The sequence below is a fragment of the Osmerus eperlanus genome, chromosome 28 (genome assembly GCF_963692335.1).
Source record: "Osmerus eperlanus chromosome 28, fOsmEpe2.1, whole genome shotgun sequence".
NCBI classification, from domain to species: domain Eukaryota; kingdom Metazoa; phylum Chordata; class Actinopteri; order Osmeriformes; family Osmeridae; genus Osmerus; species Osmerus eperlanus.
In genome coordinates, this window is record NC_085045.1 from 6590496 (window position 1) to 6605452 (window position 14957).

The 14957-nt window shown below is 55.5% G+C and overlaps 1 protein-coding gene across 1 annotated transcript in view; it reads left to right on the top strand.

The window, feature by feature from the left end:
* The window catches only part of adgrv1 (adhesion G protein-coupled receptor V1), a 75053-nt gene that overhangs the window by 12996 nt on the left and 47100 nt on the right, over positions 1–14957 (top strand). Inside the window, exons 18-42 of the mRNA XM_062454095.1 lie at positions 37–257; positions 360–1094; positions 2343–2716; positions 3755–3931; positions 4409–4589; positions 4748–4941; positions 5142–5271; positions 5570–5650; positions 6257–6396; positions 6539–7148; positions 7362–7577; positions 7736–7951; positions 8260–8504; positions 8639–8820; positions 8999–9813; positions 10251–10460; positions 11279–11409; positions 11562–11661; positions 11796–11975; positions 12218–12381; positions 12581–12668; positions 13739–13817; positions 13936–14074; positions 14177–14318; positions 14500–14765. Coding sequence (XP_062310079.1) covers positions 37–257; positions 360–1094; positions 2343–2716; positions 3755–3931; positions 4409–4589; positions 4748–4941; positions 5142–5271; positions 5570–5650; positions 6257–6396; positions 6539–7148; positions 7362–7577; positions 7736–7951; positions 8260–8504; positions 8639–8820; positions 8999–9813; positions 10251–10460; positions 11279–11409; positions 11562–11661; positions 11796–11975; positions 12218–12381; positions 12581–12668; positions 13739–13817; positions 13936–14074; positions 14177–14318; positions 14500–14765 — 6016 coding nt within the window. The remainder of the gene's footprint in view (positions 1–36; positions 258–359; positions 1095–2342; positions 2717–3754; positions 3932–4408; positions 4590–4747; positions 4942–5141; positions 5272–5569; positions 5651–6256; positions 6397–6538; positions 7149–7361; positions 7578–7735; positions 7952–8259; positions 8505–8638; positions 8821–8998; positions 9814–10250; positions 10461–11278; positions 11410–11561; positions 11662–11795; positions 11976–12217; positions 12382–12580; positions 12669–13738; positions 13818–13935; positions 14075–14176; positions 14319–14499; positions 14766–14957) is intronic.

Here is a 14957-nt window from a genome sequence, read left to right on the forward strand (position 1 = left end):
GAGCTGCTCTCTCACTGACCTTTCCTGTTTTCTCAGCATCGTCAGAGACCGCGGCCATTTCGGCGAGGTCAGGGTGTTCTGGCGTCTTTTCGTCAACGACTCGACGGCTCTGGCGGAAGGCCAGGAGTTCACCAACACGTCTGGCTTCGTCACCTTCACGACGGGACAGAACACCAAGCCCATCGTGCTGCAGGCCATTGCAGATGGACTCCCCGAGTTCAACGAGTTTTACACCCTCAGACTTGTCAACATCTCGGGTCAGGAAACCATTGGGTGTTTGATTCTTTCTCTGAAAGTAGCAGCTGTATGAGGGTTATGTGCACTCATTCTCATCGACACTGCCTGACGATATCTTACAGGCGGCTATCCAGGAGAAGGCGGCCGATTGGCCGAGGCATCCCTCAACGCTTCCGTCGTCATCCCCTTCAACGACGACCCTTTCGGCGTCTTCGCCATCGCCGCGGACAACCTGGACCAGGAAGTGGCCGAAGACGTCCTGTCGGCGGACGACATGTCCGATGTCACTTCCTTCACCGTCCTGCGCCAGCAGGGCACCTTTGGCGAGGTGCGGGTCGCCTGGGAGATCGTCTCCGGCCGCTTCCCCGAGGGCCTCCCGCCCATGGAGGACCTCCTCCTCTCTGCCTCCTTCCCCCAGGAGGTGGAGCTGAGGCCCCACGCCAGGAGGCCCCACGCAGGCACCGACGCCTGGTTCTTCTCCGGCCTCCGGGGGGCCTACGGCACCATCGGCCCGGAGGACTCGCCCTCCGGCCTGGGGAACTTCACCGTCTCCGCCTGGCTGGTTCCCAGGCCGGACACAGACGGCTTCATCTTCTCCAAAGGCACCGGGAACGGAAGTCTGTACTACGGGGTGAAGGTACACACCAACGAGTCCCACGTGAGCGTCATGCTGTACTACACAGCCCTGGGCTCCAACAGCACCCAGGTAGCCCGAGCCACAGCGCAGAGGTTCGCGGAGGACAACGTGTGGTTAAACGTCATCATCACCGTGGACGACGGGATTATAGAGTTCTTCCTGGACGGCAGCCCCATGCCCGGAGGGGTAAAAAGTCTCAAAGGAGAGGCCATTGATGATGGTGAGTCTGTAAAAAAAAAAATTGCTGAAATACAACCTGTTACGAAAGTCGGACATAAGCTCATCACTCGTTACCGTGTGATGTTTCCTTTACCGTACGTCAGTGAGTTATATCCTTCTAGGTCGAGTTTCAGTTTTTATTGCGAGGCATTAGAGATGTCAGGGGAGGTAAAGTTGTCAGGAAAACAAACGACGGCTGCACATGTCATTTTACGAGGTCTTCCCTCAGACCCCTGTAAATCACAACCCCCGTCTCTTTCACCACGCTGAAAGAGAGACTCCTTCCCCTGCCTTCCAAGAGCCGCGAGCGTCCGTAAAAAAAATCCCGCCCCGGCTCGCTCGCCACGTCTCGGCCAAGACCTGACGTCGCGGGGCCTACGGGAACTCTCTCTCTCCTCTCTTCCCCTCGAAGGCCACATCTGGAGGCCGCGTCTCTCATTAAACACCCCTCCACACATTCCTGTCAGGCCGTCTCCCATTGATGAGACGTTCCGGGGGGGGGGGGGGGGGGGTCCTCGATGCTTGAGCGAGCACTCAGCCCCCCGCTCTGCAGGACATTGTTACCGCTGGACCGAAGGAGATGGCAGTTGTTGTTTTCAGACCCCCTTTCAACTAGTGGAGACAATGTTCTTTGATTTTCTTTCCTGTCAGGCTAAAAGACCCCCCCTCGGGGCAAGTGTCTTGATGGCTCCGCGGCGAGCTTCCCTCACGGGGATGTGTCCATGCGGACGTGGTCAGATGTTCCTCCGTGAGCTGAGCTAACCACGGGGGGGGGGGAGATCGCATCGCCCGAGGACTTTGTCGACATCCACTCTAGCGCGCTTCCTCAATTTGTTCACTTCTCTGTTCATCGAAATGCACGAGAGCGATGGTTTGCGTCCGACGTCGGCGAGAGAGGGAGGGAGGACTGGAAGCTTCGGGGTGTTCCGACGGAAGGTCGATTCACGGGGTGTTCCTGGCTGGCTGCGTGTGTTTATGTTCATTTAGCTGCAGGTTAATCTCGAGCTTCTTCTTGCTGAGCGGACTTGCGGGAAATTGTCCGTTGCCTGGAAGGATTAGGCAGGACCACATTGTTTGTTAATGAGCTTATGGGATTTAACAGGCCACAGTTAATAACACCAAACAACGTGAAAATAGCAATTTCAGACGTATTAACACAGAATCCATCTCGCATGTATCGTGGGTTTCACGTAATACACTTCCTCAGACTCTGTGTGTGTGTGTGTGTGTGTGTGTGTGTCGGTCCCAGGCCCAGCCCCGGTGCGTATCGGCTCTGACCCGGCGGGCGGGCACCTCTACACGGGCCTCCTGCAGGACGTCCGCCTGTACCACGCCAGCCTGGACCGCGGCCAGATCCACGAGCTCCACGCCCAGCCGGCCAAGGCCGACCTGCGCAACGTGTCGGGCTACCTGCAGTACCGGCCCGGGGAGCGGAGCAAGGCCTTCGTGGTGGAGGCGCGGGACGACCAGGAGGAGGAGGGCGAGGAGGTCTTCCACCTGCAGCTGGTGGCCTCCCGCGGGGGGGCCCGCCTGCCCCTGCCCCGCCCCGCCGCCACGCTGCGCGTCGCCAAGAGCGACAACGCCAACGGCTTCTTCGGGTTCACCGGCGCGTGCATACCTGACGTAAGGGACACGCACACACACACACACACACAGACACAGGCATTGAGAGGTGCACTGTCTCAGACCTCTAATATTCATGAATCACACTGAATAGTGAAGACACTGAAGTGGTACTGAAATGTAGATAAGCACTCTCAATGTCCAGCACTGTTCTGGCATGTGCTAAAGTTATCTATAAAGAAAATCGATAATTTCACAAATATATAGCGTATACATCCCCCTGTGTCGTTTGACCGGGCATGGGTATTTGTGAACTGCCTAACCAATGTCACTGGCGTTGACACCAGCATGTCACTAGAGAATATGCATATTTGGTTACCTCGAAAGACATGTAATTGAAGCCAGCGGTTTGCGAGTGCGTGTCCTTGTGCATATTTTATCAGTCTTCACGCCCCGTCGGAGTAGGGCTGCGCTGGTCCCTTTAGGGAGATTGGACGCGTGGCGGGGGCGGAGGGGCCCTCTCAGGTAGAGGGCGACAGCTGGCAGGGCATCCCTTCCGGAGCATTCCTTCAGAACAGGAGCTCGAGTTCCAGAGCTCCTGTCACGGAGCAACAGGTGGGGAAGCAGGGGGTGGGGGGGAGGGAGGTGACATTCCATCAGAACTAGGGGCGCCGTCTTCCTATTCTCCTGGGGCGGGGGGGGGGGCACGCAAATCACATCATGACTTTGCAGGAAATGCAGAGCCATAGTTTCAGTTGCGGAGTGCAGCGCTGGGGAGGAGAAATCAGGTGAAATTGTGTCTTGTGAGATGAGCTTTTGTGTGAGAAAATGTTTTTAAAGGAGTTGGGCATACAGTAGCTTACTGAGTCGTTACCATGTGTTGGAACTGTCCAGGTTATAACTCCCTCTCTCTCTCTCTCTCTCTTTCTCTCTTTCGTCTCTCCATCCATCCATCTCTCTGTCTGTCTGTCTGTATCTCTCTCTCTGTCTATATCTGTTTCTTTCTCTGTTTCTCTCTCTCTGTACATATCTGTTTATTTCTCTGTTTCTCTCTCTCTTTTTCTCTCACTCTCTCTCTCTCTCTGTCTCTCTCTCCAGATAACAGACGAAGGCTCCACCATCTCCTGTGTAATCGAGCGCACTCGCGGGGCCCTGGACGACGTCTACGTCAACTACACAGTGACTCAGCTGAACCCGGACAGCGGCTCTCCTTCTCTCCAGGACTTCTTCAACGCCAGCGACGCCGTGCACTTCCTGCCCGGGCAGCGCTCCGAGGTGAGGGGGCGGAGCCACAACTAGACCCCTCTGCGACCGCACATGACCCTACAGAAGCCCCCTCAGTCATGTACCTGCACAAGCCTAGGGTCGCATATGCAAACACAGACGTTTTACCTCTCAGTCTACCTTGAGGCAGTGATACAAGCGAGATTGTAACAAAATCAAGAATAGTTTGTTCACTATTAGTCTGATAAGGCTATGTTTACAGTTTTTGGTATTTGAAAGACCACAATACTAGCTAAAGGTCGCCTCAGGATATGCTGCTCTGGTCATATTTCCTCCTTGGGCCAGCGCTAATCACAAACGGTGCTCTTGACATCTAGCTCCCTCTAGTGTTGGATGTGACGTTATCAACGATCCAACAGGTGTTTACAGCTGAGAAAAGCTTCAAGCCCAAGTCTGGGATTAAAGCCTGCAAACAGCCTTATCGCCATCATCTGCTCCTGTCCTCGTTCTCCGTGTGTTCCCATGCAGGTGCTAAACCTGCTGGTTCTGGACGACGACCTCCCAGAACTGTCCGAGTCCTTCCAGGTCAGGCTGGCCTCGGCCCGGTCGGGTGACGGCAGGCCAGGCTCGACGCCCACCAGCGGCGCCAGCATCGACCCGGACAACGCCGTCACCAAAGTGACCGTGAGGGCCAGCGACCACCCCTACGGTACCCCCCCCCCCGACTCGCCGAGCACGTCCACAAGCACGGGTTCTCTTCGAAGGGGCCATTCTGTCGCAATGGCTTGTTGTATAAGTAGCTTACGTTCAGCTCATATCATTACCTCCCTCTACCTCCCTCCCCCCCCCCCCCCCCCCCCCCTACAGGCATGCTCCAGTTCCAGCCCAGCCCTCCAGGGGAGGGCGTGATACGGCCGGCGCTGGTCCCGGCTCACGTCACGGTGAACGAGGAGGACGGCGTGGTCCGCCTGCTGGTTGCCCGAGCGCAAGGCCTCCTGGGAAGGGTCACGGTGGCCTACAGGACGTCCCCGTACACCGCCGTCAGCCCCGAGGACTACATGGTCACTTCCTGTTTACTTTGAGTCTAGATTGGTCGATTACTCCTTACTGGAAACGTGACACATTTCAGAGCACGCTCCATAGACAACATGAAAACAATCAGCTTTCAAGATTTCTGTGTGTCTTAATAGTAGTTGTTGGCTACTATAAAACAGATACACCTCAGCCAAGTTAGCTGACCTCTGTCCTGTGACCCCAATAGGATGCAGAGGGAATGCTGGACTTCCAGCCAGGAGAGAGGTTAAAGAACATCAGCGTAACCATCGTGGACAACCCTGTCCCCGAACTGGACAAGCAGTTCAGACTGGAGCTCTACAACCCAGATGGAGGAGGTAGAGAAGACTCGCTGTCTCGTCTCAAACACTCGCTTCCCTTAGCGATTGGAATCGACGACGTTTGATAGATTCGCCAAGCTATCAAAAGTTCACCGTCTCCCATTTCGAGGCCTCCTCTTCCTAGACGTATTTTCCCAGAACTGATCCTGCGTTGTGTTCCTGTGTGTGTGTTCCCGTGTGTGTTCCCGTGTGTGTTCCTGTGTGCCGTGCTCCTGTGTGTTTCTCGCTTCCCGCATCACCCGTGACCTCCGCCACTCTGGGGGGATCCTGTGGGGCTCTTGTGTGGATCCCACAGTGGATCATTTCCTGCACAGTGAAGGCAGTGGCAGTGGGGAGAGTGATACAGACTTCCTCCTCCCTCCCTCTCTCCACCGTGGTAAGCCCCCCCCCTCCCCAATTCCTCCTTCCCCTCCCCTCCTCTCCTCGCCCATTCCTTTAGTTCACATAGGATCCTTCTAGTCTCCTCTTCCTCTATGGTATTTATTATTGGATTTGGTCTCAGGGAATGTTTGGAGTTCTCACTCGAAACTTATGAGGTCAAGCTGTGTGTGTGTGTGTGTGTGTGTGTGTGTGTATGGCTGCCTAAGGCCCAGTGACTCAGTAGAGTGGTGTGGGAAAGGTAAACAGTCCCTGGTGAGAGGAGGACCGCAGGGGTTAGTGGTCAACAGCCCCGAGACCTCATTGTCTGTCAACCTCACCCTTATTAAAAACTCCCATAATGCACTGCCAGCCTGCCATGTCAATGGGCCAGTTTGAGTCTGAACCGACCTGCTATATTGTGACACCAAAAGTAACGAGACCATATATTTGAAATATATTTGAAATTATAAATACTATGAAAAAATGGTATGTACACACAAGAATGTGTGTGTACTCCAGCCATCCTTCTCTTCCTTTCTATTGTGTCTGGTTCTTTCCATGATGCATCAGTTTCATGTACTAAACCCCCCTCACCCCCTCACCCCGCTGATCTGCTCTGTAGCCAGTCTGGGCGCAGGTTCCCGCATCACCGTGACGATCGCCGCCTCCGACGACGCCCACGGGGTGTTCCAGTTCAGCGAGGACTCGCTGGCGGTCACCGGCTCGGAGCCGAAGGAAGGAAGCAGCTCTGTGATCCTGAAGGTCAGAGGTCAACCGTGGTGTTTCCATCACTGTGAACTGTCTGATGTGCAATGCCACGCCGACCCGAAAGTGGAATGTCCAGTACACTATGTTTGACATTCCCGTCGCTGAAACACCCCATTGTAAACATCCCCCCTAACAGGTGGTTCGGTCATTCGGCGCCCTGTCCAACGTGACTGTGTACTGGGAGGCTGATCCGAGCTCAGAGGGGGTCCTGGTTAGCGGGGCTGGGAACGTCACCTTGGTGGTGGGTCAGACCCAGGGGAACATCACGCTCCAGGTGGCCCAGGACGAGGCGCCCGAGCTGGACCGAAGCTTCCGAGTGTCCCTGCTCGGCGTCTCCCACGGTCGTCTGGGTGTTCTCACGGAAGCCAATCTGACCGTGCTGGCGAGCGACGACCCGTACGGCGTTTTCGTGTTCTCGAACGTGTCCAGGCCGGTGAGCCTTCCCGAGGGCGACACCCCCGTCACCCTGTTCCTCCTCCGGCAGAAGGGGCTCATGGGAAAGGTGCGCGTGACCTACAGGACCCTGACCGAGGTGGACCCGGCCCCCTTCCAAACCCCGGGGGTGGGCAGGGCCACTGAGAGGCGGGACTTCATCCCCCTCCTGGATGGGGTGGTGTTCTCGGCCAATCAGAGCGAGGCCAACATCACCCTTCAGGTGTTGGATGACGAGGACCCAGAGAGGGATGAGTCCATATTCGTGGAGATAGTCAGCGTTCAACTTGTCGAGGGAGAGCAGAAGAGACCAAGTAAGCTGCACGTTCATGCCTCAAGTATTTAACGTCATTTTGAAAATAAATATGGCAATACTTGACAGTTTTAGCAACTGTCGAGAACTTAAAATAAACGGCACATTCATGAAACGTTGCGGAATCTCTGCGAGACCGAGCACGTTCCCCTCGTGGCCCGTTCCGTCGCTTCCTTTCGAGCGCACCATCTAACTTCCCGTGCGCGTTCCCCAGTTCCCGAGTCCCCTCGGCCGGGACCCAGGACGGCCTCGGTGGCCCAGGTCATCGTGAGGGCCAGCGACGACGCCTTCGGGGTCCTGCAGCTGTCCGCCTCGGCCGTCAGCGTGGAGGAGGACTACGTGGGGCCCATCATCAACGTGACGCGCGTCGGGGGCATATTCGCAGACGTGTCCGTCAAGTTTATCGCGGTACCGGTGACGGCCAGAGCCGGTGAGTGTCGATGAAGAGTCACCTGTTTTTTGTTTTTGTTTTGTTATGTGTCGCTTGCTATGTATTGCTACGTGTGTTTATGAGTGTGTGTTTTTGATGTGTTGATATGTGTGGATTCATGTTTGTGTGGTTGTGTGTGTGTGTGTGTGTGTTTCCAGGGGACGACTACAGCGTGGCCTCGTCGGACGTGGTGCTGCTGGAGGGGGAGTCCAGTAAGTCGGTCCCCATCTACATCATCAACGACCAGGTCCCCGAGCTGGAGGAGATCTTCCGCATCGAGCTGCTCAACCAGACCACCGGGGGCGCTCTCCTGGGGGAGCGCACCCGCACCGTCATCACCATCCGGCCGTCCGACGACCCCTTTGGATCCTTCGGTGAGCGCGTCCGGCTCGAATACGTGCGGCCGTGCAGCGGCTGTCGGTCACCCTCGGTCCCTCTCCTCTCTCACTCGCCTGCCTGTCCTTGGGCCTTGATGAAGCCGGTCGCTTAATCGCTCACGTGCTCACTCTCACCTTCTTCTCTCTCTCTCTCTCTCTCTCTCTCTCTCTCTCTCTCTCTCTCTCTCTCTCTCTCTCTCTCTCTCTCTCTCTCTCTCTCTCTCTCTCTCTCTCTCTCTCTCTCTCTCTCTCTCTGTCTCTCTCTCTCTCTCCATGCCTCCTCTCTCTTCCCCCCGCCCCCACAGTCTTCCAGGCTGCTCCAGTGACCATAGAGGAGCCAGGGTCGAACTCCGTGGAGGTCAGGCTGCCTATAGTCAGGAAAGCGGGGACCATAGGCACGGTGTTTGTCCAGTGGCAGGCCACGGTAAACGGCCGGCCAGCCGTGGGGGACATCCAACCCGTGTCCGGAGAGGTCAGCTTCGCCCCCGGAGACACCATGAAGACTTTAAAAGTGGAGGTCTTGGCCGACGACGTACCAGAGATAGAGGAAGTAAGAAAGAGATGTTGAATTGTAACTGAAACCGATTCCAACGAATAGCAACATTGACTCTGTATAATCTAGTAAGTAATTATCTCTAATAATGGTAGCAACGGGGTTGTCTCTAGTAATATTGTGTTTTTCAGATCATCAAGGTGGAATTGTCCAGCGCCTCTAATGGAGGGAGTATAGGGGCGGAGAGGTCTGTTGACATTCTGGTCCCAGCCAATGACAACCCCTACGGAACCTTCTTCTTTGACCAGTCTGTTTACAGTGTTCAGGAGCCTCTGGAAGGAGTTCAGATAGCCAACATCACAGTCCGGAGGAGGTGAGTGCCGTTGAAGATCCCTGGAATGAAATGGAAAATGTGTGAAAAAAACAAACAAACTGGAATGGCGACTGACTGAATGTCTAAACTATGGGTTTTAATATCCGGCAGTACAAAAAAACACTCTACGTTGATTATGTAGATGATGTGACGTTTTTTTCTTTCCGTGTTGTTCCAGTGGGGGTCACTTTGGCCGAGTGGCCGTCCTGTACAGCACCTCCGAGGTTGACATAGTGGGTAAGGCTCAGAGCGAGGGTCAAAACCTGCTCCTGTACTACGCCCCGCCAGCCCCTGGCCTCCCCTCTAGCGCCCCCCGCAGGACAGTCAACATCACCTCCCAGGGTGAGCCCCTGATGGCCTGCGCCGCGGCCTGCCTGAGAGAGCCCGCCTGCCTGGCCTTCTCCCTGGCCGCGCCGGCGTCCGCGCCCCCCCTCTGCTCCTGGGTGACCTCCGGAGCCGAGCAGCTGACCCCCGAGCCCGGGACGCTCACCTACGTCAAGAACGCCACCGCCGCCGCCGTGCTCTTCAGCGCCCGGGCGGTGGCGGGCAGCGACTACGCCAGCGCGACCGCCCAGACCGCCTTCGCGGACGACGGCTCGGGCGTGGCCAACCTGACCGTGGCCATCCTGACCGACAAGCTTCCGGAAGCGGACGAGAGCTTCTCCATCCGGATCCTGGGGGTGGAGCTGGTCAACGCGTCGGCGCAGCCCCGGAACCTGCCGTCTGTGGGGCAGCCCGACCGCGCGCTGGTGACCATAGGGATGAACGGCGACGCCTTCGGGGTGTTCCTGATCTACAGCCTCAGCCCCAACGCCACGGAGAGGGGGCTGTACTTGGAGGTGAGGGAGGAGCCGGGTGTCACGGTGGCCCTGGTCATCGAGAGGCGAGGGGGCAGCCTGGGTCAGGTGACCATAGAGTGGAGGTTCGTGGGAGGCATGGCCACGCCCGATGCTGACTTCACCGGCACGGGAGGAACACTCACTTTCAGAGAAGGTGTGCATTGATTTGATATCATATTGCAAGACCCACTAATTCGCCCTGACCTATGACACTGTGGACAGCAATGTTGTCCTGATGTCTGTATGTGCCTTTGTGATTAATGTTATTTATTTGAGTGCCTTATTTGACCATAGCTGACTGTACAGCTCTTTGGCTATAACTGACTAAGGATCTTCAATATGAAATGGCTACATTCATTCTAAACTACATTTGGATGGAATATGAACCTGTTTGCACTCTAGATGTACAGGCACAGTGATTTTACAACCATCTCTCTCTCTCTCTTTCTCTCTCTCCCTCCTTTTATGTCCCTCCCTCTCTCTCTCTCTCTCTCTCTCTCTCCCTCTCTCTCTCTCTCTCTCTCTCTCTCTCTCTCTCTCTCTCTCTCTCTCTCTCTCTCTCTCTCTCTCCCCCCCCCCCCCCCCCCACAGGGGACCTGAAGAAAACGATCGAGATAGCCATCGTGGACGACAGCGTGCCGGAGGACAGCGAGACCCTGAAGATCGGCCTGGTGAGGACGACGGGCGGAAGCAGGATCCTTCCCAGCTCCGACACGGTCACCGTCCTGGTCCTCGCCAACGACAACGTGGCCGGCGTGGTGGGCTTCCACCCCGCCTCGCGCGCCCTCGTCGCCAGGGAGGGTGAGACTCTTCGCCCCCGAAAAAACAGCCTTGTCGAGGCTGCCTTTCTGGAAAAAAACGGATTTGCTCCGAAGAGAGAGTCTCAGTTAATCCTCTCTGAAGGATCGGGTTCTCCTCCGAGCCATTTGCACACAGAGCACACACACACTGCTAGGCCCCTCCTCGTTGAGACATTGCTATCAGCTTTTGTGTTTCCTCTCAGAACGTAAGCAATTTCTCCAGTTACATGAGCCTGCGTCAGACATATGTATCTTGTTGATTAGAGCAATCACTCAAACTGAACTTGCCATGCCATTGCACGGCACAATGTCTCGATGAGGGAATGGGAGAGAGACAGTGGGAGAATGCGACAACAGGTGGTAGACAGGGCCTAGAGGCGTAGACCATCAAGTATGCATGACATCCCTAAACTCTATCTAGGTTGAAACCATAGCGCCTTCCCGATGAAGGGAGTCACAATAGAACCACTGGTGTCTACTGCAATTCTGTCAAACCAGTCCAAACACATGCTTTAGACCCGGGGTCTCCAACCCTGTTCCTGGAGAGCTACCGTCCTGTACGTTTTCACTCCAACACTAATCTAGCACACCTGATCCTAATAATTAGCTAGTTGATCAGGTATCTCATGGTGAACCAGGTCAAATAAGTGTGGTTGGAGCAAAAAAACTACTGGCAGGTAACTCTCCAGGAACAGGCTTAGAGAGCCATGCTTTAGACGGTATATAAACAAATGCAATTCGTTCCTGATGAGCTGAGCCTAGCTTGACCTGAGCGTGGGCTGTAGCAAGCGGAGTACCTGAGCGTGGCGTGTGTTCCAGGAGAGAGGCTGTCCCTGCTGGTGGGCAGGACCCCCCCGGGGCTGGGGAACGTCACGGTGGACTGGGCCGTCCGGGGCCCCCTGGTGGCCAGAACCTTCACCAGCACCTCAGGGAGCCTGTTTTTCACCCAGGTACGGTGTGTAGCTTCCTGTGCGAGCATTCTGCTGTGGGGATTCCTGGGTTGGATACCCCCCAGACCGCTAACTGTTAAGATGGACGAGGTGACTGAAGTTGTTGTTTGCTGTACTTGCACGTGCACTCCATGCTGTCCGATCACACACAGGGCAAACTGAACGACAGCATCGTGCTTCAGCTGTTGGATGATGCAACGCCAGAGAACAAAGACGAATACAGAGTAGTTCTGTCGAACATCCGTACCTTTGGTAATTTCTTTTTTAATTTAAATGGAATAATGTACCGGAAGTCAATCAAATTGTGGAAGTATGTGCCTATTGATGCAGTGGAGTTCAGTGTGTGGTTGGTGATGTGTGTGTGTGTGTTTCCCCCTGTCTCGTAGGTGTTCTGGTGACGGGTCACGCCGCACTGGACGTCCGGGGTCGCGAGGCGGTTGTTACCGTGGAGACCAGTGACGCTCCCTATGGGATGCTTAGCATCGCGCCGTCTTCTCGCAGCGTCGCCACGGCGGAGCGCGACGGCACCGTTCAAATCTACGTGAACCGGGAGTTTGGCTCCTCTGGTCAGTGGAGACGTATTAGGAGGCTCAGCTTTGGAGCCGGATTTGAACTGTCGCTAACTGTCTAACTACAGACTGTTGTGTTATTGTTTTGTTGTTATTTGTCGTTGTTTTGTTGCTATTTTATGTCAGAGGAAGAACTGTGGATACCAGCAGGATGGGGGTTGTCGTTACGTAAACACACAACATGCTCTGCCGTCTCTCAACCAGTCTGGAGATGACATGTGTGTTTTGCGTGTGCTCAGGAGCGGTGAACATCAGCTATGAGACCGTGCGGGGGGCTCTCCAGGACCTGGCCAGCGCGGAGGGGGGCCTGGCCGAGCCCGGTCTGGACTTCCTGTCGGCCTCCGGCACGGTCATCATGCAGGACGGACAGACCTCCGTAGCCATCACCGTCACCATCCTGGACGTGAGGACCCACTTCCTGGCTCGCCGTGTCGTTGACATGGGCTCTGCAGGGTTGCATGTTTTGTTCAGTAGCAGTTTCGTTCGATTTTTTTTTGGGGGGGGGGGGGGGGGGGGGGTTGTTTAAGTGTCCAAGTCACTCACCCGTAATCTTCTCCCAAATAGTGTTGCCATGCGTGTGATATCGACTTTTCCTTTTGCAGGACGACATCCCCGAGTTGCAGGAGTTCTTCCTGGTCAACGTCACGTCCGCGGTGCTGATCACGACCCTCGCCACTGCTCCCAGCCTGGGTACGACACCCCCAGGCCACGCTCCCTTCAGGCCAAGGGGCATTCCGAAGCAACCTCCATCTTTCTCATGTGGTTTTACCATGTCCGCTCCTTAGACTGTCTCGGGGGAAATGTCTCCGTTCTGTTCCCCTCCGTTTCCTTAACGTTTGTCTCTGTCTGACGATACCTCTTCTTGTCGTCCTGCTGTGAATGGTTGTTCTTTACATGGCTGAACTGTCTTCTCTTCCTCTCTCTCCGGTGTCTCTCCCTCTTCCTCGCTCTCCCTGACAAGTAGAAGTGGTGTACTGTACGTTGGAAGGTAACCAAAACACAGACATGGCTCTGGATGCCCTGTGAGAGCGCCTCTCCTGTAGTACGCTTCGGGCGCAGTGCGTTCGACCGCGCCGTCGAAAACCGAAACGTTATCATCGTTCCGCCAATTGAAACCAAATAGCGCTCTCTCTCTCTCTCTCATGCGCGACCCCCCACCGCAGTCCATTTCATGAATGGCTACAGCTCGCTGTTTGAAAGTGATGAGTGGACAGAACAGTGAAACACCCACTGTCTAGGAGAAGCACAACAGGCCCATGTGCCAGCAGCCCGTGGGCTAGCCCGCCGGATTGATGTCCTCCCTGATTGAGAGACTGCAGGGATTTGGGTCGGCCTAAATAACATTGTGCGGTGAGCGCTGCAACGGCCAACCCAAACCCCTGGAGGCCCCCGTGCTGCGCCGGTGCCCAGAAGGGACTGGGGCCCGGTTCTTTCCGAGGGGCCGTAAATCAGTCGACACGTTTCGGCGCCCAGCCTCCTCGGCTCTCTTGTTGTGTGGTGGTGGTGGTGGTGGTGGTGGGGGGGGGGGGGGGGGGGGGGTGGTCGATTCTCGTGCTCAGCACAAACATTGGGTCACAGAGGAAGGCCTGTTGTTTCCTCACCCCCTGCCCCCCCCCCCCCCCCCCCCTGGCTTTGGTTAAATGCTCGGCGCAATCCCGCTGAGGCTGCTAGTAGAGCTTAATGGCAGACTTAAGGACGAAAAGACGAGCCGACGTGTGTGGGCGTTCATCCGCACAGTCAATGTTTGCGTTCCTCCCCAGACACGCAGGGGCTCGTCGCGGAGGTCAGCATCGGCGCCAACGACGGCATCCGAGGTGTCATCGAGTGGACGAACACGATGTGAGAAAAACGTCCTCGGCAAAAACAAATCCAGATGGTACCATTCGGAGGCATTTGTGTTTTTCCACGGTTTCGTTTGGGACGGAGCGGGACGGTGTGGTTGTGTTTCGACCCGCAGGTCGGAGGTGAACGAGTCGTCCGGGCTGCTGACCCTGGTGGCCTTCAGGAACAAGGGGACGTACGGAAACGTCTCGCTCATCTTCTACGCTCAGAACCTGGAGGCCCAGCAAGGCCTGGACTACAACGCCACCCAGACCGTGAGAGCACAGACACACACACACACGCACAACACGCTTGGTTTGAATGAATCCACGCTCACGCTCTACTGTCGGGTTAAGAGTTTGTCCTTGATTTCTCAGATGCTCCACTTTGTGAATGGGGAGAGGTATAAGTTTGTGGAGGTGCAGATCATTGATGATGTCATACCAGAAGGAGCTGAGAGGTTTCAGCTCATCCTGGCTAACCCCTCATCTGGCCTGGAGCTTGGAGCCAACACCACAGGTAGGGTAGAAACACTTCAAATGATATTCAAATGGCTGTTGTCTTTAAATAACAACTGTTGTTTTGGAAAGCCATTTGTCTAAGCTGCAAGTCCAACTAGATAAAAAAAAGGGTTTATCTCTCTCAGTACGATGTACAGTTTTGGAAGTGTGTTCACATCCCATAATGCCCGCTTTCGTAGCGACGGTGACCATCGTGGCCAGCGACGACGGGCACGGGGTCATTTCCTTTAACGGCAGCCAGCACTTCCTGTTGCGGGAGCCCACGTCCGTGTCGGGGCTCGGAGAGAGTGTCGCAACCCTGTACGTCGTTCGAAACCCGGAAGAGGGCACCTTCGGCACGGTCAGCGTCCAGTTCACCATCACCGACGGCAACGGCACCCTGGCAGAGGGCGACCTCAGCCCCTCCCACGGGTTCGTGGTGCTAGAGGACGGGGTCAGGTTCCAGGTGAGGGGACTGGGAGAGTTGTTTACAAATACTCAGGCTTCATATTCCTATGTGTTGATTCACTGGCTTTGACATACTGGATACATGCAGCAAATATCTGAAGTAATAAATATGTATCTCTGTACTTGACTGTGCTCTGGCATCGAGCTGTAAAACCCTTTTTGGAATCTACTAGGAACCTTTATTTTTAAG